Source organism: Callospermophilus lateralis, chromosome 14 (genome assembly GCF_048772815.1).
Source record: "Callospermophilus lateralis isolate mCalLat2 chromosome 14, mCalLat2.hap1, whole genome shotgun sequence".
Taxonomy (NCBI): Eukaryota; Metazoa; Chordata; class Mammalia; order Rodentia; family Sciuridae; genus Callospermophilus; species Callospermophilus lateralis.
Window position 1 is genome coordinate 71,422,735 of NC_135318.1, and position 24,077 is coordinate 71,446,811.

The following is a 24,077-nucleotide window of genomic DNA, read 5'->3' on the forward strand; positions in this document are numbered from 1 at the left end:
ATGGCTTTTCACTTATATTTATTCATACTGTATCAACATTTTGAGGAGAACTTTGTAGTAATTTTTATTTCTCACAATTTGTAGGACATTAATACCTCAAGTCCCTTCCAAATCTAAGGAACCACTGCCTCAGTTCAGTCTTTACCTTCTTTAGCAGTACATTCATTTAACCACAAGGTGGTAATGAAGTACACAAAATACAGCATCATGAACTCCTTGAAAAGTTGAACAACTCCTCTGTGACCTACTTTAACACTCAAGGACAGCACACTTGCTGAGTTGGTATAGTTCCCAATTCTACAGAGTGATAGGTCACAGACTCCCTAAAAGTCCGATCAAAGTTACAGGGAAAAGAACAAACACACAAACATTAATATAATTTTAAGCACTTCACAGAACCTGAAATTAGAATATTAACAGCCAAGACTAAAGAATGGTTACTAATTCCCCATATAAATTATATGTAGCTTCTACCACTTCCCATCTCTATCCTTCTCCACAGCAGATTGTAGCACATCCTTCATAGGGAAAATACAAATCTGGCCCCAAATATTCCAATTTACCTAATCCACTGCCATTTTCTTTCCATCAGATAGAATGATTCCTCTGCAAAATTCAGGCTTTCTTATATTTTTTGTGCTTATTGTGAAATAACTCATTTTTCTCAAATTTAAAATATTATGTGGCCTTTATTTTTATATACATAGATGTATCCATAAATCTCTTAAAAAGAGATTGTTTTTATATATATTTGCTTAAGAGATTATATATATATATATATATATATATATTTATTTGCTTATAAAAATATAATCATGTTAGGCAAAATGCTTTTATGACCTGACTACTTAATTCAATATAATTTTAAAACTTTTTCACCTTTTATCTGCAGATGTTGTTATTTAACTAGTAATGTTTATATGAATCATCTATAAAGATTTCTCAGCATATACTTGCCTGGACACTAATTCCAGAAATTCTAATTTACTGAATCTGGCATAAAGCCTGAAAATCTGTATGTTTAGAACACCCCATTTGTGATTTTGAGGTGTAATATTAAGAATGTAATTTTAATCAACTTTACTGTTATAATTTACATATGATAAAATACATTCTAAGATATATAGTACATGGAATTTTTACATATTTGTATACCCATGTAACCACCAAAATAACCGAGATGTAAAACGTTTCTATCATCCCTCAAAATTTTATTGCTTTGTCAGTCAATCTTCTACCTGACTCCCAGGCCCCAGCAACAACTAATCTATTTCCTTTTATTATTGATTAGACTTGCCTTCTCCAGATATTGATATAACTGTAAGTAGACAGAATGTACTCTTTTGTGTCCAATTTCTTTTGATCAGCACAATTTTCATTTTAGATTTAACCACACTGTTGCTTATATGAGCAGTGTGTTCTTTTTTATTGCTGAGTTAATAATACATTATCCCATGGTATTTTTATACTACAATTTTCCTATCCATTCACCTGTTGATGCCAGGATTTGGCTATTATAAATATAGGTGCTATGAATATTCACCCTTACAAGTCTTTTTATGGATACATGCTTTCATTTCTCTTGAGTAAATACCTAGGAATAAAATGCCTGGGTCATGGGCTATGTCCTCCTTTACTGACAACTCACTGGTTATGTGACCTTGAGAGAGTAATTTTACTTTTCTGAACCTTAGTTGTCAAATGAGATTAGCAAACCAGAATTTCAAGCCATTGACCTGCCCCAGGATTCTGTCATAGGCTATTGTTAGGGAGTGTTTAGAATAATAAAAAATAAGTTGAAAACTTGGCTTTTTATAGCTCAAGAATTCAATATGATAACATGTTTTTATGAGTAGATATACTGTAAGTTAGTAGCAAATGCATTATTAAATAACCAAAGTCCTAATATTAGAATAAAAATAAACTTCAGGAAGGGACTAGTTAGGGGTGGTAAGACATCTGGTCAAACTGGTGGTATATAGCATTAGAATTGTAGTCACAAAACCAATAATGATCCTTTGGAAAGCCACGTGGCCTTTGACTCAACCTTTCCCCACCCTTTGGCATTTTGGTTTTATCCTGTCCCTTTCCAGCCTTCCAGTTCTCCACTGTGAACTTTGGACTGTTTGCTGTGTACAGGAACGTCCTTCTAGACAGGGTAGGATTTTGTACCTAAACTTCAGCAAGACCACCAATCAGGCCCTGCATTGAACAAAACAACTTGCCCAGAACTTTCCTGAACTTCCCAAAGGTCTCAGAGAAACCAGATACTACAGGTGGGATTTTTTCCCCATTCTTCTTTCATGAATCTGTAGGCTAAGGTACCCACCTATACTACCCAGTAGTAGGGTTCTCAACTTTGCTCCTTTGGTAGCATCACTGGTCTTTAGACTTTCAGCCTGGACTTTGCAGAGGTAGTTGGCCCCCAACTTACTACATATTCAGAGCATGTTCAAAAAAATCTTGTTACTATATATAAAGCACTAGCATTTGTTAAAGTTTACTTTTTTGGTTTTGGGGAAGTTTTATTTGTTGTTTTAGAAAAAAAGCCTGCTTACCAAGCATAGTGGCTCTTGCCTGTAATCCCTGCAGCTCAGGAGGCTGAGGCAAGAGGATTGCAAGTTCAAAGCCAGCCTCAGCAAAAGTGAGGCACTAAGCACCTCAGTGAGACCCTGTCTCTAATTAAAATGCAAAATAGGGTTCAGGATGTGGCTTAGTGTCTTAGTGCCCCTGAGTTGAATCCCTTATACCTACCCACCCCAGCACCCCCCCAAAAAGAAAAGAGGCCTGCTCAAATTTTTAAAATTGGAAATATGTTTTTTAACTTCAAATACTTTTAAATTCCAAATATCTGAATTACTAGCCTGGCTTTACAAATATGTTCTAAGTTGGGCAAGATTGATGGATTTTCTAAAAATAATGTTAATGTCTTTTGTTTTATGTTGAAACAATAAAATGCAGAATTCTCTATATAGTCATTATTTTGAAGTATTTAAATAGTTTTAATTTTATTACATTACAAATTGATTCATTTTATATTTACTAGTTTTGTAGGAGATTATAGCATTTTGTTTATTTTTATGTTGTTTTAATTAATAATAATATAAAAATTGAACATATTTAGGATGCCCATGTGCTATTTTGATATATGTATAAATTATATAATTTTTGAATCAGAGTAAGTATATCTATTCAAACATTTCTCATTTCTATGTGGTGAAAACACTCAAAATCCTTTCTTTTAGCTCTTTTGAAATATACATCATCATTATCCATAGTCACCCTTGTATACATAGAATACAAGAACTTATTTCTCCTATCTCACAGCAACTTAGTACCCACTGGCCAACTTTTCCCAGTCCTTCCCTGCCCAAAGAAATTGGCTTTTTTACTTACTAAGTGATTTAATGAGGTTCTAGATAACATCCAGAAATTCAGGCCAAGTCTAAAGACTTGATGAACAGAGTTGAAAAAAAAAAAAGTAAAAATAGTGCCAGACATGGATGTGCACACATTAATTCTAATGACTCAGGAGGCTGAGGTAAGAGGATCACAAATTCAAGGCCAACCTCAGCAAGCGACATCCTCAGCAATTTAGTGAGACCCTGCCTTAAAATAAAAAATAAAAGGGGTTGGGGATGCAGCTTATTGGCAAAGTGCCTTTGGGTTCAATTCCCACTATAAAAAAATCAGTAAAAATATGCAAGAGCACAAATAACCCAATCAATAAATGGGCCAAGGAACTGAACACTTTGCAGAAGAAGATATACAATCAGTCAACAAATATATGAAAAATGTTCAACATTTCTAACAATTAGAGAAATGCAAATCAAAACTACTCTAAGATTTCATCTCACTCCAGTCAGAATGGCAGCTATCAGCAATATAAACAACAATAAGTTTTGGCGAGGAAGTGGGGAAAAAGGCACACTCATACATTGTTGTGAGACTGAAAATCGGTGCAGCCAATATGGAAAGCAGTATGAAGATTCCTTGGAAAACTTGGAATGGGACTACCATTTGATCCAGCTATCCAACTCCTCAGTTTATACCCCAAAACAGCATACTTATAACAGCATACTGCAGGGACATAGCCACATCAATGTTTATAGCAGCACAATTCACAATAGCTAAACTGTGAAAATAACCTAGATGCCCTTCAGTAGATGAATGGATAAAGAAACTGGTATATATACACAATGGGATATTACTCAGCATTAAAAAAGAATAAAATTATGGTATTTGCAGGTAAATGGATGGAGTTAGAGAATATTATGGTAAGTGAAGTAAGCCAATCCCCAAAACACAAATGCTGAATGTTAGCTTTGTTATGAGGATGCTGACTCATAATGGGGATGGGGAAGCATGGGAGGAATGGAGGAACTTTAGATAGGGCAAATGGAATGGAGGGGAAGGAAGGGGGCATGGGGAAAGATGGTGGAATGAGTTAGATGTCATTACCCTAAGTACATGTATGAAGACACAAATGGTGTGAAAATACTTTGTTACAATCAGAGACATGAAAAATTGTGCTCTATATGTGTAATATGAATTGAAATGCATTCTGCTGTCATGTATAACAAATTAGAATAAAAAATATGCAAAAGCAACTGCAAATGCATTACCTATTGTGTAAGCCAAGGTCCCATCAGACCTTTCTTCCTACTTATGTGCTGAGTACCAACCTGTCTCATATTCTGCTCACACCATAGTAATGGAGTTTTCAACCTTTCTCCTTTAGTAGTGTCACTGGTCATCACCAGTTTAAAAATAAAGACCACTACAGTCTCAGAGATGCAGTTCACTTTCCCCGTTTTTGGTAGCTATTATCCTTCACTTTGTCCCTAGGGTTTTCCTAGTTGACTACATTATCTCTCTCAAGCGAGACACTCTCCTATCTTTTATTTACCTTTTGTTTCCAAAGAGAGGCACACAGTTTTATTCAAAAGGTGTTATTGAATATCACAAGAGATAAATAGGAGCAAGTTGACACGAGTTTTAAAAAAAATCTACTGAAATGTCAAAAGTCATAGTGCCTTTTCTATAGTTCTTGAAGCTCCTTGAAAAGATTCAGCTGCTCAGTAATTATGAGATCCATTCTGCTACAATTCTACATCTTAATCATTTGGATACCATGAGCTGAAGCATAATCTAATTCTGATAGAATATCATCATCTCAAATAGGTTTTATCCACCTCAAGGCCAAGTCTAATCTAACTTCAGCTCGGGAAAATTCTCAGAAAATGTCCTTATCTGCCAGTATCTCTGAAAATACCCCATTTTTTTCTTTCCTTTCCTTCTTAGACCAGATTTTAGTGAAATTTAGACCTTCCTTCAGAATCCTCTTATGAATCTTACCTTCTGTATTTTCCATCATTAGATTTTTATGCCTTATTTTTTTAACTTCTTTCTAATCTTCCAGATAACTTATTTTCTCTTGAGTTGTGTCCAGTCTGCAATCTATTCAACAAATTTGTGTATTAAACACAACATTAATCACTACCGATATTTAGTACATTCACACTATTGTGCAATTATCACCATTACCTAGTTCCAGAATATTTTCATCAGCCAAATGGAAACATCGCACCCATTAAATTTCTTGCCCTGGCAACCACTAATCTGCTTTCTAAATCTCTACAAATTTGCTTATTCGGGCTATTTTATGTCAATGAACCGTACAGCTTGTGACATTCCTAAGGCCTTGGGGAGCATCTCGGTGCGTGGGGCAGGGACTAGGATGGTGGCCCTTGGAGAGTGGGATTTCAGCTTTCTACACAACACATCCCTCCCCTGAGATTTTTCAAATCTTCCAACTAGCGAATTTGATATTAAAGCGAACGTCAAGTCAGTATTTAGCCTCTTGAGGGAAAACAGAAAAGAGATTCCTGTAAAAAGAGGTTGAGATAAGGAAACGAACAGAATTAATTCTGCCCTTGCCCTGTCCTGCAACACCTAGACGGCACTCAGTTACCTGCTGAGAGAAGAAACTGGGCGACTACCGCAGGCTACCTACCAACCAGCCACCTAGGAAATATTCCGGAGGCACTGATTGGCTCAGCTACTGGCAGCGCCTCAGGACCGAGAGCAGTGGCGTGCTAAGGCGTTACCGTGGCAATGGGTTACGCAGTGGCGCCGTGGCGCAGTGGGTGTCGGTAGGGGGCGGGGGCTGGTGGCTGCTAGGCAACAGGAAACAGTACAGACCAGAGCTTCCAACTCCTAGACCAACTCCTAGACCAGGCGTTGCTCGCTGTTTGGAGACCCCTCCGCAGTGTCTGCTCTAGTCGAACCTGGTGAGTCTTATGGGACCGAGCCTTGGAGCCGGCCTCCGACTTCTGGGCCAGAAACACAGCATAGCTTTCGGAGCACAGAAGGAAAGGTTAAGGGAGACATAGAAAGTCATCGTAAAGGCATTTCACTAATTACCTATTTACCTATCATATTCCAGGGGTGGAAAGTGAAAAATAGCAATATAGGGAGTGGTCAAATATTGACCTTTCGCTATTCAATATGGTAGCCGCTAGATATGCGTGGCTAGTCCTGCATTGAATTGTGCCCAAAATGAGGCTTTGGATATGTTAGATAAAATATAGTTAAAATTAATTTCACCTGTTTTGTTTCTTTTTTCCTAGTTACTTGAAAAATTAAAATTGCATAGAAGGCTCTCAAATTTCTATTGGCCAGCACTGAACTGGATTAAGACCTAGGTATGCCAACACCTGGTTTAAGAATTTTTGTGTTATAATACTATTTTGAAGTATACCCCCACCCATCAAATGGGATGAGAGTGTGGGCAATGATAAGGAGTGCAAGATTTCTACAAAAGGCTCACAGTTCTAGTGTTTTAGGACTTTACTACTCAAACTATATGAATCAGAATCTGAATTTTAACAACCTCTTCATGTGATTGTCCTGCACAGAAAAGCTCCAGAAACACTATTAGAATTTAGTCGTCAATTCTTTGTTTCTTGTTTTTTTTTCCCCTTGAGTATGTAGATTTTTATTTCTCAGATTGTAGGTATTAGGATCACCTGCTTAAAGAAAGAAAAAAAAAGGTTCCCAGGAGATGTTTTGCATACTCAAATCTAAAAAAAAAAAAAGAAAAACATTGATCTCAAAACACTGATCTTAATGCATTTCTCTTCATCCTTTCAAATCTCTACCAGTGTGGTTCCCAGATCAGCCCCATCAGCAACAAAACCCAAGCACTTGATAGAAATGCAAATCCCTGGGTTCCACCCCAGGGGTTCTTGTATCCCAGACATAGTTCCTAATTTTTATTCCTCTGGTTTAAGTCCTCAGTTTGTAAAGACTGGTATAACTTTGATTGGTATTCTTTAGGGGATTTCAGCAAATTAATCTCTTCCCTATCCTTAGGTCCTCCTCCACCATATATCTCCTCCCCCAATCCTTCTGCTTGACTTTTCATTTTTCTTTTTCTTACCTGTTCTTTCTAGAAGTAAGGATGTCTTTTCAGCCCACAAATGATGAAATCGACCTGGAAGATACTGAAGATACTGTAGAAAATATTGTGCTTTCGAGACTGAATAGTATAAAAGCAAGGGGAAGAATGAGTTCTGTAAAATCCACAGGAATTGAAACTGATACACAAACACTGACATTTAAGCACACCACAAAAGCACAGGAGAGGACAAGAAAACGACAGCAACCTATAAAACTGGAACCTCTGGTAAGTTAAAAACCTAGTATTTTACCCACTTTCAGGCTACAGAGAAAGTTGCAAAATTGCTTTAGGGGAATGGATGTCATTTCCAGCCTTTTGACCAAGAAGGCATGAAAACCTTAAAAGTTAAGAACTTGTTTATGAAGTTATACACACTGTAAACATTTATTCAATGAATATTAAGTTTTAGGCACTATTTAAATTGGTGGATACAGAAGTGAACCAAGTTTTCTAGCAGATAAATCCTATCTAGAATTATGTAGAATACAGATTCCTAACTATGTAGATTATAAGACTCTTTTTAAATATCAGTGTATTTATTTAATACTCCCCAGTATAATTATTACATATAGTTGTGTAGTTTTTATTATTTTCAAAGTACATTTCTAGTGTCCTGAAAATTTTTCAGCATTTTTGAAAATACTATATTTTAAGAAATAAGTTATGTCCTTGAGTAATTGTCAATGCATATAAAAGGAACTGTGAAAATATATAAGGTAAAAAATAAAAGCTCTTATCCCTTATCCTCAAATATTTATTATAACTAGTTGTTATGTGCTCTTCAAAATGTTTTGTATGTTTTTAACTATATTTGCATATATCAATGTCTATAAATATGTATAGTTTAAAAGTAAGATTATGTAATATATACTGATCTTCAAGTGTTTATTTTACTTAAATATATAAAAAGTGTTCCAATTCATGCACATGGAGATATCTTTAACAGGAGAATTGTATTTTGTTGCAAGGATGCCCTAATATGGTACACATTAACTGGTCAAGGGGAATTCATTCTTTTTGTTGTTGTTGTTTTATGTTTTGATTTTTTGCTATTTCAGATAATGTTGCATTGAATGACCTTGTCTTTGTACATAAAAAGATTCCTAGAAGTACTGTTTTGTAGGTCACAGAATATTGCCCATTTGCCCTCCAGAAAGGTTTAAACAATTTTTCCACTAACAGGGAGGAGAGTGCCTGTTTACCCACATCTTTATCAAAGCAGATGTTATCAGTTCTTTTATTTTTGCAAGACTGAAAGATGTTAAATGACATCACTGTTCTTGTTGCAATTTGCATCTTATTTTTTTATTAATTATTTTATTAGAACTAGATATTGAACTTAATCAAATGCCTTTATTGTATGTATGGAGATTATCATGTGGTTTTCCCACAATTCACATCTAGCATTTTCTTATTTTTTTGCAAGTTTTGTTTTTCATCCTCAGTGAGACTAAGAAGTTTCCTTTACTAAAGCTGTGTACTTCTCAAATAAATTCTTAACTACTTTAGTTTACTTCACTTTATACTTTATTTTGAAAAGATTTCCCTCCGTTTATTTTCAGTACACAGAAAAGCAAATGGATTTTGTATGTTTATTTTTAACCAGAATTTCACTAATATCATTTTAAATTCTTATATTTAGTGTTAAGCTTTCGTTTTTTCAAGATATATAAGAAACATCATTGACAATTAGATAAATTTGCCTTTTTTGTGTGTTTACACCAATAACTTTATTTTCTAGATTAGAATTCGGCAAACTGTGGCCCACAAGTCAAATCCAATTCTGTAAACTTTTTTAAAATAAATAATGCTTTATTGGATCACTGCTACATCCATTTATTTACATACCATCTAAGACTACTTTTACAGAACTATGGTAGAGTTCAGTAGTTGTAACTGAGACTGTATGACATCCAACCCTAAAATATTTACTATCTGACCCTTCAGAGAAAAACTTTATTCTAGATGCTCCAAATAATTTTTTTTTTTTAGAAAAAAGAAAAAGAAGGTTACTGCTTTGCTAGCAAAGGAGAAACACAGGGGACTCCTGTCCCAAAGGCTGTGATTCTCTAAATTAAGAATTTAATTATATAGGTGAGAGTGAATATAATGATCTTATTCTTGACTTAATAATGGCCTTAAGGTTTTCCTATTAAGGGTAATAGGCATGTGCTATTGATTTTTATAAGTACTCTATAATTATATTAAGAAATTTATTCCTATTTTATTGAAAATTTCAAATACATAAAGTTAAGAAAAATATGTAATCAAAATAATGTTGGATTTTGCCTAGTTTGCTTTAATATCTATTTTTAAAGGAATACCCTGATATATAGCTCAACTGCCTTTTATGCCTCGTTCCAATCTTAATGCTGTCTCAGAAAGAGATAACCACTACTAGGATTTATATGAATCTATCCCACTGTTTGTGATTTTGACACTTTATTTTTAATATTCAACTTCTTCCAATTTTTTCTTATGAAAACTTTCAGATATACAGGAAAGTTAAAAGAAGAACACAATGAATACTCATATACCTTCCACTTATATTCCAAGAATTGTCAGTATTTTGTCATATGCTTATGACATATTTTGTTATATATGCTGTTACTTCATTATTTGAAGTAAATTGTAAACAAAGTAACACTTAATTCTCAATACTTAGGCATGCAATCCTAAGAAGTTTCCTGCATACCATAATTCTATATTCACACCTAAGAAAATTACTAATTCCATAGTATCATCCAAAATCTAGTCCACACTGAAATTTCTCCATTTGTTCCTGAAATATATTTAATAACTTTTCACCCCTAACAAGGATCTAATTAAGATTAAAGTATGGCATTTTGTAGTTATGTTTCTTTTTTTCTCTTTATCTAGAAGAGTCCTATAACTAATTTTTTTGGTAATATTGACTGAAGAGTCCCCGCCTACCGTGTAACACCATTGCACATTCTGGATATGTCTGATGTTTTCTTTATTGTGTCCTTTGACTTTACACTTTTTTCTGACTCTCTGAGTCTGATAAGAGTCAGCTTAAACATTTTTGGTAGTAATGCTTCATAGGTTATATTGTGAACTTTATATTTTACCAGATCAGGAAATATATAACATCTCTACTCATGATGTTTAAACACTTGTTTAAAATTGTGACTGATGGGCTGGGATTGTGGCTCAGTGGCAGAGGGCTTGCCTCACATGTACGAGGCACTAGGCTTGATTCTCAGCACCACATAAAAATAAATAAATAAAACAAAGGTATTGTCCATCTACAACTAAAAAATATTTTTAAAAGTAAAAAATAAATAAAAGATTGTGACTGGTAAGTTAATAGGTAATCTGCAGCTGATATTTTCACATTGTGCAAATGTCACATTTCCCAAAAACATTTTACAAAATAACTTTAGTCTCCACTGATGATTCTTACCTGAATCAAACATTACACTGGAGAAGGCAAAATATGGGTTTTCTAATTCTATCATAACATTTATGATTATGAGTTATGATCTTCTAATAATAAGAACATTACCTTCTCTCTCTCTCCTCTGACATTAAAAAATCCATGGATTCATGGCTTTTATTTATTTAATATATTTAAATTGACTATGTACTTTGATACTCAGATTATTCTATATACTTAATTAGCATTCTTTTATAGAGAACAGCTGTATTTCCTATCTTAAATACTTTAAAATATCAGTATGGATTTATAACTTTTAAAAAATTTAGTATTGTACTTAATCTGTATAATTTTTCATTTTTATATTTAAAGTATCTGGGGGCATATCCTTAAATTTCTATATCTTTTGACATGTCGACAACAATTTTTGAATACTTCCTTGCTTTCCAGCATGACAAGAGTTCAAGGTTTACCTTGTATTTTTCATGCCTTCAACAAGGAATTAGGCACTCATTTTAGCAAGAAATGGAATTTTATAACCCAAGATGTAGTCACAATGTGTACATATTACTTTGGACATAATTGCATTTAGAACTTTAAATACATAGGACTAAAAGGTGTGTATATGTGTATGTTTGTAATTTTTTAAATCTTGAATTCACACTAACATTTTTAATTCCAATCTAAAGCCTACAAGTTTTTCCTTACCTTCTCCTTTCTGTATTTGTATTCTAATCTTCAGTCTCAGTAACCTGAGAATTTGAGTTTGAAGAATGCATACATAATTTCCCTTTTATTCTATTTTTCCTGCCATATTTTCCACTGAGTATTTGTTGGAAAAATTAGGGCTCCCCATTCTCATAGCCATTGCTTTCCCTAATGACTTCCCTCTGCTTCCTCAAGTTCACAGATTGTTATATTGAAAATTCCTTCTCACAATAGAGTGATAATGAACAGTGGTAGTTTGTGCTGGACACTTAGGAGACATATGATTTCATGCTGCTGAGCTTTTCTGTGATAATCTTACTCCCAGAGGTATTCATTAGTAAATTAAAGTACAAAATTAATGGAAACCAAGTAGAAAACTCTTATTTAAGCAATAAGTGAGGGATAGACAATGGTAGTAGTTGCTGTTAGGGCTGAGGCTTTTAGGAAATTAGGAAGGAGATTAGTTTCCTACAGGGAAAGAGTGTAAAGGTAATGAAGAACACAGCAGGTTCACACTAATGTTAAAAGATTAACATGACTCTGTATTCCCCAAAGCCAGTGCTAAAAGTCTATCAAGATCATCAGCAGCCAGAATACATATATGAACAGAACCGATCGCAATTAAGAACTCGTGGAATCCTTAAACGATCACCAAGCTCAGCAGAAAGAAAATCTATCAAATCACCTACTTCATTTGCTGAGCCTCAAGATGATGTGAAAAAAAAGCAGGTATGATACTGATACTTTTAATTTTAATTTTGTACAGTGTCACTAAAATGTTTTTAACTCATAAAACAGGAGGTAAATCATTTTTAGAAGGCTGCATATGTGATTGGGAAACATTTCTCAGTTCTTCCTACTTGAGGAAAACTTGGACAGTAGAGGAGAAACATGAAAGAAATTTTCAGCATATGCATAGTGTCTTTTATCTCTTTCATGCTAAAAAACAGTGTATTGAATGTTATATAATTACTTTAATTTTTTCATCATTTTTTACCAAAAATGGAAATCTTTGAGGACTTGGGTGACTGGCACTAAAATAGACACTGAGTCAGTTCAAAAGACAATGTTTGTAGCTGGTGAGAATTGAAGAGTGGGTAAGTTGCCTTGCAAGGCCAAATGTAACTTAGAGGAGAAATTTATTAGAGCTCGGCTTTAATTGATTATCTATAGATAAAAAGAAAGAGAAATGGGAGAAAATGCAAAGACCATACCTATAGTAAAGATACCAATAGAGCCAAGATTTCTCTGAGCTTTTGGTTGGAGGACATTTTGATACTTGATTCAGGCATTGGGCTATAGTGCTAGAAATACCAAGTTGAAATTCTGTTCTTGAGAACTTCAGAGTTTGGAAGTGGATAGGTGGACAAGTGAACACTCAAGAACAGTAGGGTGTAGTAATAATTGTGCTCATTTAAGATACAAAATGATGAACTGAATGAAAGGAATACTTCCACCAAAAACCCCTGGTGACCAGGGGACAGTCAGTGGAGGAAAAGCCACCCTTGAGAGTTGTTCTAAGCTCAGAGGAATGAGTGGAAAGTTTTTGAGATTGAGAAATTAGGAGAGATAGGGGTTTGGGGAGAATCCAGGTAGACAGGAGCTCACCATGGGTTTGAGTGAGGTCAGTCCAAGAGAAAGAAAACAGAAGAAAAATTATATAGAATTCTATAGCTTCAGTTAATAGGGTTTTTGTGAGGTGAAGAGAGACCTATCTTAAATACAGCCAGAAAAGATTGAATGCTCATAGACTAATTAACTTGACATAAAATGGGTTCCAAGGGCTTAAGTTTGAAAAGGAAGAAAAGAATAATTGTATGGATATCGGGGTTGCAAAGGGAGTTTGAAAGAACTGTTAGGTCCTGTTAGACTATGCTTCCTGGTTGTATCATTCCAGGGAAGAATTCAATAAAGAGTTAGGGCTTACAGGAAAATGTGAAAAATAGATTCCGTGCAAAAGGAGAAGGTATTTATTCTAAGGAGAAGGCAATTTTTCAGGTATTGACTTCTTACGATAAATTTAGAATGGAAATGCACAATAAAGATTTCCTAGAAGAGGTAGGAAGGAAGGGAGGGAGAGGAGGGAAAAGAGAAGAAATGAAAAGAAAAGGGGAGAGAAGGAGAGGAGAAAGAAAAAAAGAAGAAAAGAGAGGAGAGGAGGCCTCTGGTAATTAAGGAAGATATTAGGCACATCCTATAGGTGTTCTATATTTTCTGAATAAACGCTTCCTTTGTTCCTCATCGTAACATATGTAACTGCTAAATCAACATTTTCCCACCATTACATAATTAGAAATAAGTCCTCAGATGAAAATGTGTAGTCCTGTTTCTAAAGAATGCAGTAAAACTTTTTTTTAAAAAAGACACAATAAAGAAAATAAATGTATTTCTGTTAAAATGTTGATACTTTAATCTTACAAAAATATTAAAGTTGACTGTAGCCCTTGTTGAAACATTGAGATAAGATGATACACATTTTCCCTGATCTGGGTATCAGTTTTGGCCTATTCTTTCACATCAAAGAACAGTGTCATTGCTGCCATCTCTGGCCAATAAGTAAAAGAAGCATATTTTATCTTTAGGAGTTCAAAAATGTGTTTCTTTTAGCCCTGTTTGCTGGGTTTCTCCTCTCAAACTACTATTTAATTGGGTATATTTAACCAAAAATGGAGAATAACAATCCCTCTGAATATAAACTTTCTGGGAAAATTGTTCCACAGAGTTTGTGGTAATAAACTTTTATAGAAATGACATCCTCTATCAATTATGCAGCAAGCAATAAAGTAATCATATATATTTTTATGTTAGTCATTTAACAAAGCAGATCCACTATGGTTATTCTATTATCTTTAAACTAGTTACCCTTGTACTCTCAGAGATATAAGGTGATAACTTTTGGAGGTAGGGTCAAATTTCCTCAGACAAGGAAACTTTATGAAAGGAAAGAATGTGGCCAATGCCACCTCAAAGGGTTTTTGTTTTTGTTTTTTAAGGAACAAAAGGGTGTGGGTGGTACAGAAGACACAGGTAATGAAACCCAAAGAGAAGAGCAAAGCTCAAATATGTGATTGTGACAAGGATGATACTTAGCCTTGCTGTTCCAAGTGTGGACAGTGGGCCCACAAGACTCACATTGCTTATGATCAGGTTAGAGGTATAGCATCCCAGGTTCCACCCCAGTGGTACTGAATCAGAATCTGTAGTTTAACAAAATATGTGCACATTTATGTTTGAGAAGCACTGGCATTCGGAGCAGGCAATTATTTGTTACTAAAATAAAATCATTACAGCATGATTTCTAATACTGATTGTATTCACCCCTCACATTTATCATGAGTAGTTTATCATGAGTTATGATAACAGATGTCCAAGATTTCACTCCCTGAAAAACATCAAGGTTGTCAGAACAGCTGAGGAAGTTAAGTGGAGATGCCACAGCCAGGATTGAAGCAGAGCAAAGGAGAGTGGTGAGCTCTCCTGAACACCAGAGAGTTTATAGTATTTGGATGTAATAAACATGGACTTAATAGAGAGGAGAAGGGAATGGGAGCTGACACTGGTGGGGGGCTGTTTTGTGGGAATGGAGTGGGCATATGGATAGGGAACACTGAGAAGGACAATAGTTTAAAATTTTTAAGTTTCAAAATGCTTGACTTTAAGGGTAATATTTCATATTTATCCTTTTTACCTGACAAAAACTCATGTTTTTTAATTGGCTTTGTTTAGATCCGTCGATCCTCTGAAGAGGCATTCGCTCCTTCTCCTCAAAAACAGCCTCGTACAGGTATTGGAAGAAGAGGTCTTTTTGGGAGTAGGTCATCAACTTACCCCACGTATATTTTCCATGACCCGGAAGAAGTCATTAAAGCCAACATTCGTGATCCTTTGCAAATCATCAAAATAATACGTGAAAATGAAAATCTTGGATTTCTTTATATGATTCCTGCAGTGCCAAAGTCTTCCATTGAATACAATACATATAATCTAAAGTGAGTTCTTTTTTATGAATTAATTTATTCAGCATTAAACATTACAGATAAGAATATAAATATTATTCATAATTGATTAGATATTAATGATAAATGTGATAAAACAATTTTAATTATCATCAATGATAAATAAATCTTGATTACAATTCTGTTTTTCCCATTTATCTTCCCTTTATCTATTTATAAAAATTAACTGTTTTATGGAACACTACACTGTTGTACTTCTTATTTATTTATTTATATAATGCTAAAACATCTATTTTAATGAGTTTTACAAACATTTTTGGTATTTTGTGACTAATGAGAATAGTAGATGACAATTTATAAACAGTAATGATACTTGATTCGTTTATATGTCATTCCAGCTTCCCTTCATAGAGTAGAAATAAGGAACTTTTTAAATAAAATGAGCTTAATAACTTAGGGTATTCATAGAGATTAATAGTACATACATGCTTTGCTTCCATTGTTGCTTAACACACATTTTTTGTTGGTATAATTTGAACAATCACATAATTGTGACTCTGATTTGCTTTAATGTTCAGCCTCATAGATGATAGTTGGTTAGAATAGTTGAAAGATGATACTGGTTTTTCTCTGTTATTTAGTTGAGCTGATGGCAATTGTTAAAACAGTCTTCCTTGATGGTGATGATAGTTTAGTTTTGCCACCAAATTCCTTACTTTGCCTTTGCCATTCTCTGTTCTATTATTTCTCCTTACTCAGGGCTGTAGTTTTGATTAAATCAGATGACACTGAAAAGTTTTCCTTCTGGGTTAAAGGAAAAGAGAAGAAAATGTTCTAATCAAAATGTAAAATGGGAGATTTGTTGTAAATCTAAAATATTTTAATAAGAGTGAGAAATAATTTGTAGAAAGATCAAAGATCCTTAGAAACATCCAATAAATTACTTTAAGTTTACTGAGAACCCTTTCTGGAACAGGAACTTGTTGAGGTGCCAGAGATATATTAGTGACCCATTCAGATCAGAATTTTTGCCCTCAGGGAGCTTGCATCTCAACAGAGGAAGAAAATAATAAATATAATACATGAACAAATTATGTAGAAAGCTAAAGGATCATAAATACTGTAGACAAAATCAAGTAGGATAATAGTGCTAGGTGAGAGGCTGTAAATTAATTGTGATGGTCAGCAAGGGCCTTATTGAGAAACAGGTATTAAAATAAGGACTTGAAGGAGATGTGAATTATGTGATGGTGCAGGGGAAGAGTACTCCAGGCAGCAGGAAAATGGATGCAAACAAAGTGGGAGCATAGCTGACATGTTCAGGGAGCAAAGAAGAGGATGATATGCTTACAATAGAGTGAAAGAGATTGGGGACGGATCACATCAGTTTTTATTTTATTTTTCTTAGTTGTGGATGAATCTTTATTTATTTATATACAGTGCTGTGAATCAAACCCAGTGCCTAACACATGCTGGGCAAATGCTCTACCACTGAGCCATAATCTCACTTTAGCTTCTACTGTGAGGGAAAAAAATGGAGAACCATTGAAGAATTTTTAATAAATAAGTGTCACATTGATTTAAATTATATTCTGAAAAGGATCACTCTGGCTAATGTGGAGAAAAGGCTTTGGAAAAGCATGTGTTGAATCAGGAAAAGTAAAAATCAAAGCCTTTAATTATTCAAGTGAGAAATGGACCAGGTGGTAGTTTGTGGTCAAGTGGTGGAGATGTAGGACTGATTCTGGAATTTGAAGAGAAAACCAACAAGATGCTTTTACAGATTACATATAGGTAGAAAACTAGAGAAGAGTCCAGAATAACCTCGGTGAGCCATTTGAGCAAGAGGAAAAGTAGAGTTGCTCTTAACTGAGACACGGATGACTAAATAGACAAGATTCATCAAGAGAAATAGCCATTTGAGTTTGAACATTAATTTTGAGATACCAAAGGGAAAAAATAAATGGGATGGTAGAAGAAGGAGATTTGGGATCAAGAGAGAAAGAAGGAAAATAGAGAAAATTAAAATAGAGAAAATTAACATAACTGAACTTAAGGCCCGTAAAGGATCTTAAAAATAGTTTTAATGTTTAATTTGACATTTTAATTCCCATCAATAACTTACTACTTTTTAAAATATCTCTTTTTTATTAAAGTATTTATTCTAATTTGTTACATATGATGGCAGAATGCAATTCATTTCATATTACACATATAGAGCACAATTTTTCATGCCTCTAGTTGTACACAAAGTATTTTCACACCATTCATGTCTTCATACATGTACTTAGGGTAATGATTTCTCATTCCATCATTTTTCCCCATGCCCTCTCCCTTCCCCTCCATCCCCTTTGCCCTATCTGAAGTTCCTCCATTCCTCCCATGCTCCCCACCCCCATCACCTTATGAGTCAGCATCTTCATATCAAAGAAAACATTCGACCTTTGGTTTTTTGGAATTGGCTTACTTCACTTAGCATTATATTCTCCAACTCCATCAATTTACCTACAAATATAATGATTTTATTCTCTTTTAATGCTGGGTAATATTTGATTTTATATATATATATGTGTGTGTGTGTGTGTGTGTGTGTGTATACACCAAAGTTTCTCTGTTCATTCATCTACTGAAGGGCCATCTGGGTTGGTTCCATAACTTAGCTATTGTGAATTGTGCTGCTATAAACATTGATGTGGCCATACCTGTAGTTTGCTGTTTTGAAGTCCTTTGGGTATAAAACAAAGGAGTGGGATAGCTGTGTCAAATGGTGGTTCCATTTCAAGGTTTCCAAGGAATCTCCATACTGCTTTCTAGATTGGCTGCACCAATTTTCAGTCCCACCAGCAATGTATGAGTGTGCCTTTTTCCCCACATCCTCACCAACACTTATTGTTGATAGCTGCCATTCTGACTGGAGTGAGATGAAATCTTAGAGTAGTTTTGATTTGCATTTCTCTAATTGCTATAAATGTTGAACATTTTTTCATATATTTGTTGATTGATTGTATATCCTCTTCTGCATAGTTTTTGTTCAGTTCTTTGGCCCGTTTATTGATTGGGTTATTTGTTTTTATGATAAGATTTTTGAGCGCTTTATATATCATAGAGATTAGTGTTCTATCTGATGTGCTTGTGGTAAAGATTTGCTCCTATTCTGTAGGCTTTCTATTCACCTCACTGATAGTTTCTTTTGCTGATAAGAAGCTTTTTATTTTGAATCCATTGCATTTATTGATTCTTGGTTTTAATTCTTGCACTACAGGAGTCTTGTTAAGGATGTTGGGACCTTATATGACATGATGGAGATTGGGGTCTACTTTTTCTTCCATTAGGTACTAGGTCTCTGGTTTAATTCATAGGTCCTTGATCTACTTTGAGTTGAGTTTTATGCATGGTGAGAGGTAGAGGTTTAATTTCATTTTGTTATATGTGGATTTCCAGTTTTCCCAGCACCATTGTTGAAGAGGCTATCTTTTCTCCAATATATATTTTTGGCACTTTTGTCTAATATGAGATAGCTGTAATTATGTGGGTTTGTCTCTGTGTCCTCTATTCTGTACCATTGGTCTGTTTTGGTGCCAATACGATGCTGTTTTTATTACTGTTGCTCTGTAGTATAGCTTAAGGTCTGGAATAGTAATGTCACCAGCTTTACTTTTTTTGCTAAGGATTGCTTTGGCTATTCTGGGTCTCTTATTTTTCCAGATGAATTTCATATTACTTTTTCTATTTCTGTGAGGAATGTCATTGGGATTTTGATTGGAATTGCATTGAATCTGTATAATGCTTTTGGTATTATGGTCATTTTGACAATATTAATTCTGCCTATCCAAGAACAAGGTAGATCTTTCCAACTTCTAAGGCCTTCTTTAAGTTCTTTCTTTATTGTTTTGTAGTTTTTGTTGTAGAGGTCTTTCACCTCTTTCATTAAGTTGATTCCCAAGTATTTTATTCTATTTTTTTTAGGCTTTGTAAATGGGATGGTTTTCCTTGTTTCTGAGGGTTTGTCACTGATGTACAGAAATTCCTTTGATTTATAGGTATTGATTTTATATCCTGCTATTTTGCTGAATTCATTTATTAGTTCTAGAAGATTTAGGGTGGAATTATTCTAGATATAGAATTACATCGTCAGCAAATAGTGATAATTTGAGTTCTTCTTTTCCTGTCCATATCCCTTTAATTTATTTTATCTGTCTAATTATTTTGGCTAGAGTTTCAAGAACTGTTAAGTAGAGGTGGTAAAAGAGGGTGTCCCTATTTTGTTCTAGATTTTAGAGGGAATACTTTCAATTTTCTCCATTTCGAATGATGTTAGCCTGGGGCTTAGCATAGATAGCTTTTACAGTGTTGAGATATGTTCCTGATATCCCTTGTTTTTCTAGTGTTTTGAACATGAAGAGGTGATGTATTTTATCACATGATTTTTCTGCATCTATTGAGATGATCATATGATTTTTATCTGAGGCTATTGATGTGATGAATTATATTTATTGATTTTCATATGTTGAACCAATCTTGCATCCCTGGAATAAACCCTACTTAATCATGGTGCACTATCTTTTGATATGTTTTTGTATTTGATTTGCCAGAATTTTATTGAGAATTTTTGCATCTATAGTCCTTAAACATATTGGTCTGAGGTTTTCTTTCTTTGAAGTGTGTTTGTCTGATTTTGGAATCAGGGTGATATTGGCCTCATAGAATGTGTTTGGAAGTGTTCCCTCTTTTTCTATATCATGAAATAATTTGAGGAGTATTGGTGTTAGCTCTTCTGTAAAGTTCTTGAAGAATTTGGCTGTGTATCCATCTGGTCCTGGACTTTTCTTGGTTGGTAGGCTTCTGATGGCATCCTCTATTTCCTTGCTTGAAATTGATCTGTTTAAATTGTGCATATGATCCTGATTTAGTTTGGGCCTATCATATGCCTCTAGAAATTTGTTGATGCCTTTGATATTTTCTATTTTCTTGGAGTACAAATTTTCAAAATAATTTTAAATTATCTTCTGTATTTCTGTGGTGTCCATTGTGATATTTCCTTTTTCATCATGAATGTTAGTAATTTGAATTTTCTCTCTCTTTCTGTTCCTTAGCATGGCTAATGGTTTGTCAATTTTATTTATTTTTTTAAAGAACCAACTTCTTGTTTTTTCAATTTTTTCAATTGTTTGTTTCAATGTCATTGATTTCAGCTCTGATTTTAATTATTTTCTGTCTTCTACTGCTTTTGGTGTTGATTTCTTTTTCTTTTTCTAGGACTTTGAGATGTAATATTAGGTCAATTATTTGTTATGAACTAATTAATGGACTCTATGCAATGAACTTTACTCTTAGAACTGCCTGCATAGTGTTACAGAGATTTCGATATGTTGTATCAGTATTCTCATTTACCTCTAAGAATTTTTAAATCTTCTCCTTGATATCTTTTGCAACCCATTGTTCATTCAGTAGCATATTATTTAGTTTCCAGGTGTTGGAGTAGCTTTTATTTTTTATTTTATTATTGATTTCTAATTTCATTCCATTGTGGTCTTATAGCATGCAGGGTAGTATCTCTACTTTGTGGCATAATATATGGTCTATTTTGGAGAAGGATCCATGTGCTGCTGAGAAGAAAATGTATAAAATATTCTATACATGTCAGTTAAGTTTAAGTTATTGATTGTATTATTGAGTTCTATAGTTTATTTAGCTTTTGTTTGGAAGATTTAGCCACTGGTGAAAGAAGTGCATTAAAGTCACCCAGAATTATTGTGTTGTGGTCTATTTGACTCATGAACTCTCAGGTTTGATTTATGAATGAAGATCTCCATTGTTTGGGGTAGATATATTTATAACTGTTATGTCTTGTTGATGTATAGTTCCCTTACACAGTGTAAAATGTCCATCTTTATCCCTTTTGATTAACTTTGGCTTAAAGTCTACTTTATTTGCTATGAGGATGGAAACCCCTGCTTGTTTACACAGACCTTGTGAATGGTACATTTTATCCCAACCTTTCACCTTCAGTCTGTGGACATCTTTTCCTATGAGACGAGTCTCTTGAAGGCAGCATATTGTTGGGTCTTTTTTTTTAATCCGATACCTGTCTGTGTCTTTGATTGCTGAGTTTATGCCATTAACCTTGAGGGTTATTATTGAGACATGATTTGTATTTCCGATCATTTTTGTTTATTTTTGGCATTTAACTTGACTTAGTTTCTCCTTTGGTTGGCTTTTTCTTTATTGTAGTTCTTCCCTTTGCAAATTTTCATTGTTGTTTTTCATTTCCTCCTTGTGAAATATTTTGCCAAGAATGTTCTGTAGTGCAGGCTTTCTTGCAGTAAATTCCTTTAGCTTTTTATTTATCATGGAAGATTTTTATTTCATCAACAAATCTGAAGCTTAATTTTGCTGGATATAAGATTCTTGGTTGGCATCCATTATCTTTCAGAGCTTAGTATATGTTGTTCCAGGATCTCCTGGCTTTGAGGGTCTGGGTTGAAAAATCTGCTGAGATCCAAATTGGTCTTCCCTTATATGTAATCTGATTTTTCTCTCTTTTGGCCTTTAAATTTCTATCTTTATTCTGTATGCTAAGCATTTTCATTATAATGTGTCTTGGTATAGATCTGTTGTAATTTTGTACATTTGGTGTCCTACAGGCCTCTTGTATTTGATTTTCCAATTCGTTCTTCATGCTTGGGAAATTTTGTGATATTATTTCATTGAAGAGATTGAACATTCCTTTGGTTTGATTCTCTGAAACTTCCTCTGTCCCAATAAATCTTAAATTTGGTCTTTACCTGTTGGAAGTATGCTCAGAGAGAAAAGAGGATGGGTTAGAAGTTATTGGCAGAATTCTTTTATTAACTGATACTGTGGATGTCAATCACAAAAAGTTTACTGGAAGCTCTTTTCTTTAATCAATCCTAGACATGCAGGGCACAAATCACTGTTTGCCATAAATACAATATATGTATGAAGGAAAGGTGCTGTATAATTTCATATTCCAATTATCACTAAAAAATTGTGCTGTAGGAGTATTTTCATTTAGTTGTGAGCTAGGATTTAGGCTGGAAAAGGTGGATGAGAATCAGTAGCATCTGAGCACTGAGTTGTGCTCCAAGAGAATATTGACGTCCAACAATTTGCCTTCCATTCTTGACTTTGTTGACAAACAGAATGAAAATTGTGAATCTTATAAAATAAAACTATTGAATATGTAATTTTCTACCATCATATTCATGAAATAGCAAGTAAGATTTTGTTTCCATCATGAAATATACAGACTGAGAGTAACCATGCCCATACAAGTTTTTGAAGTGAAGAGTAAGATTTAAAACATTTTATGAAACTAATAATGCTAGTAAAGACAATTTCTATGATCTAGGTGTTTTGCTTAAGGGATATGCCTTAGAAATGTATTTAGTATTTTTCATAGATAACCTTATCAAAATTTTCCATTTTTAGTTATACATGAGAGTAGTGTCCATTTTGATATAATTATACAAACATGGAATATATCTTATTCCAATTAGGACTCCTTTATTGTGTTTGTTCACAATAATAATGTGATATATTTATATATGTACATAGGAAAGTTATGTCCATTACACTCATTCCTTTTCTTATCACCCCTCGTATTCCTTTATTCCCCTTTGTTTAATCCACTGAACTTCTGTTTTCCCCTCCTCCTACCCTTTATTGTATGTTATCTTCTACACATCAGAGAAAACACTTGACACTTGTTTTATGGGGACTGGCTTATTTCACTTAGAATGATCACTTCCAGTTACATCTATGTACCAGCAAATTTCATAAAGCTATTCTCCTTAATGGCTGAGTAATACTCTGTTGTGTATATAGACCACATTTTCTTTATCCATTCGGGTATTAAAGGGCACCTTGGTTGGCTTTATATCTTAATTGTTATGTATTGTGCTGCTATAAACATTGATGTGGCTGTGTCACTGCAGTATGCTGATTTTATATCCTTTGGACATATACCAAGGAGTGGGATAGTTGGGTCAAATGATGGTTCCATTCCTAGTTTTCTGAGGAATCTCCATACTGCTTTTCCAGAGTGCTTGCGCCAATTTTCAGTCTCATCAACAATGCATAAATGTACTATTGTCCCAACATCCTTGCCAACATTTATTGTTACTTGTAACTTTGATAATTGATATTCAGGCCGGAGTAACATGGAATCTCAGTGTAGTTCAATTTGCATATCCCTAGTGGCTAGAAATGTTGAACATTTTTTTCATATATTTGTTGACCATCTATGTTTCTTCTTTTGAGAAGTGTCAGTTTAGTTCCTTTGCCCATTTATTGAGTCAATTCTTTGTGGTTTTGGTGTTACAATTTTTTAATTCTTTGTATATCCTGGAAATTAATGACCCATCTCCAGTGTAGGTAGCTAAGATATTTCCCCATTCTGTAGGCTCTTTCTTCATGTTTTTGGTCATTTATTTTGCTGTGAAAAAGCTTTTTAGTTGATGTTATCCTATTTATTAATTTTTTATTTTAATTCTTGCTCATAAGAGGCTTGTTAAGGAAGTTGGTT

General features: G+C 34.1%; 1 protein-coding gene across 1 annotated transcript in view; it reads left to right on the forward strand.

Moving 5' to 3' along the window:
- The first annotated feature begins 6,651 nt into the window (after positions 1-6,651).
- Dnah6 (dynein axonemal heavy chain 6) overlaps positions 6,652-24,077 on the forward strand; it is a 253,675-nt gene continuing 236,249 nt past the window's right edge. The window contains exons 1-4 of the mRNA XM_076832916.2: positions 6,652-6,707; positions 7,458-7,690; positions 12,129-12,302; positions 15,300-15,562. Coding sequence (XP_076689031.2) covers positions 7,466-7,690; positions 12,129-12,302; positions 15,300-15,562 — 662 coding nt within the window. The 5' untranslated portion in view covers positions 6,652-6,707; positions 7,458-7,465. The remainder of the gene's footprint in view (positions 6,708-7,457; positions 7,691-12,128; positions 12,303-15,299; positions 15,563-24,077) is intronic.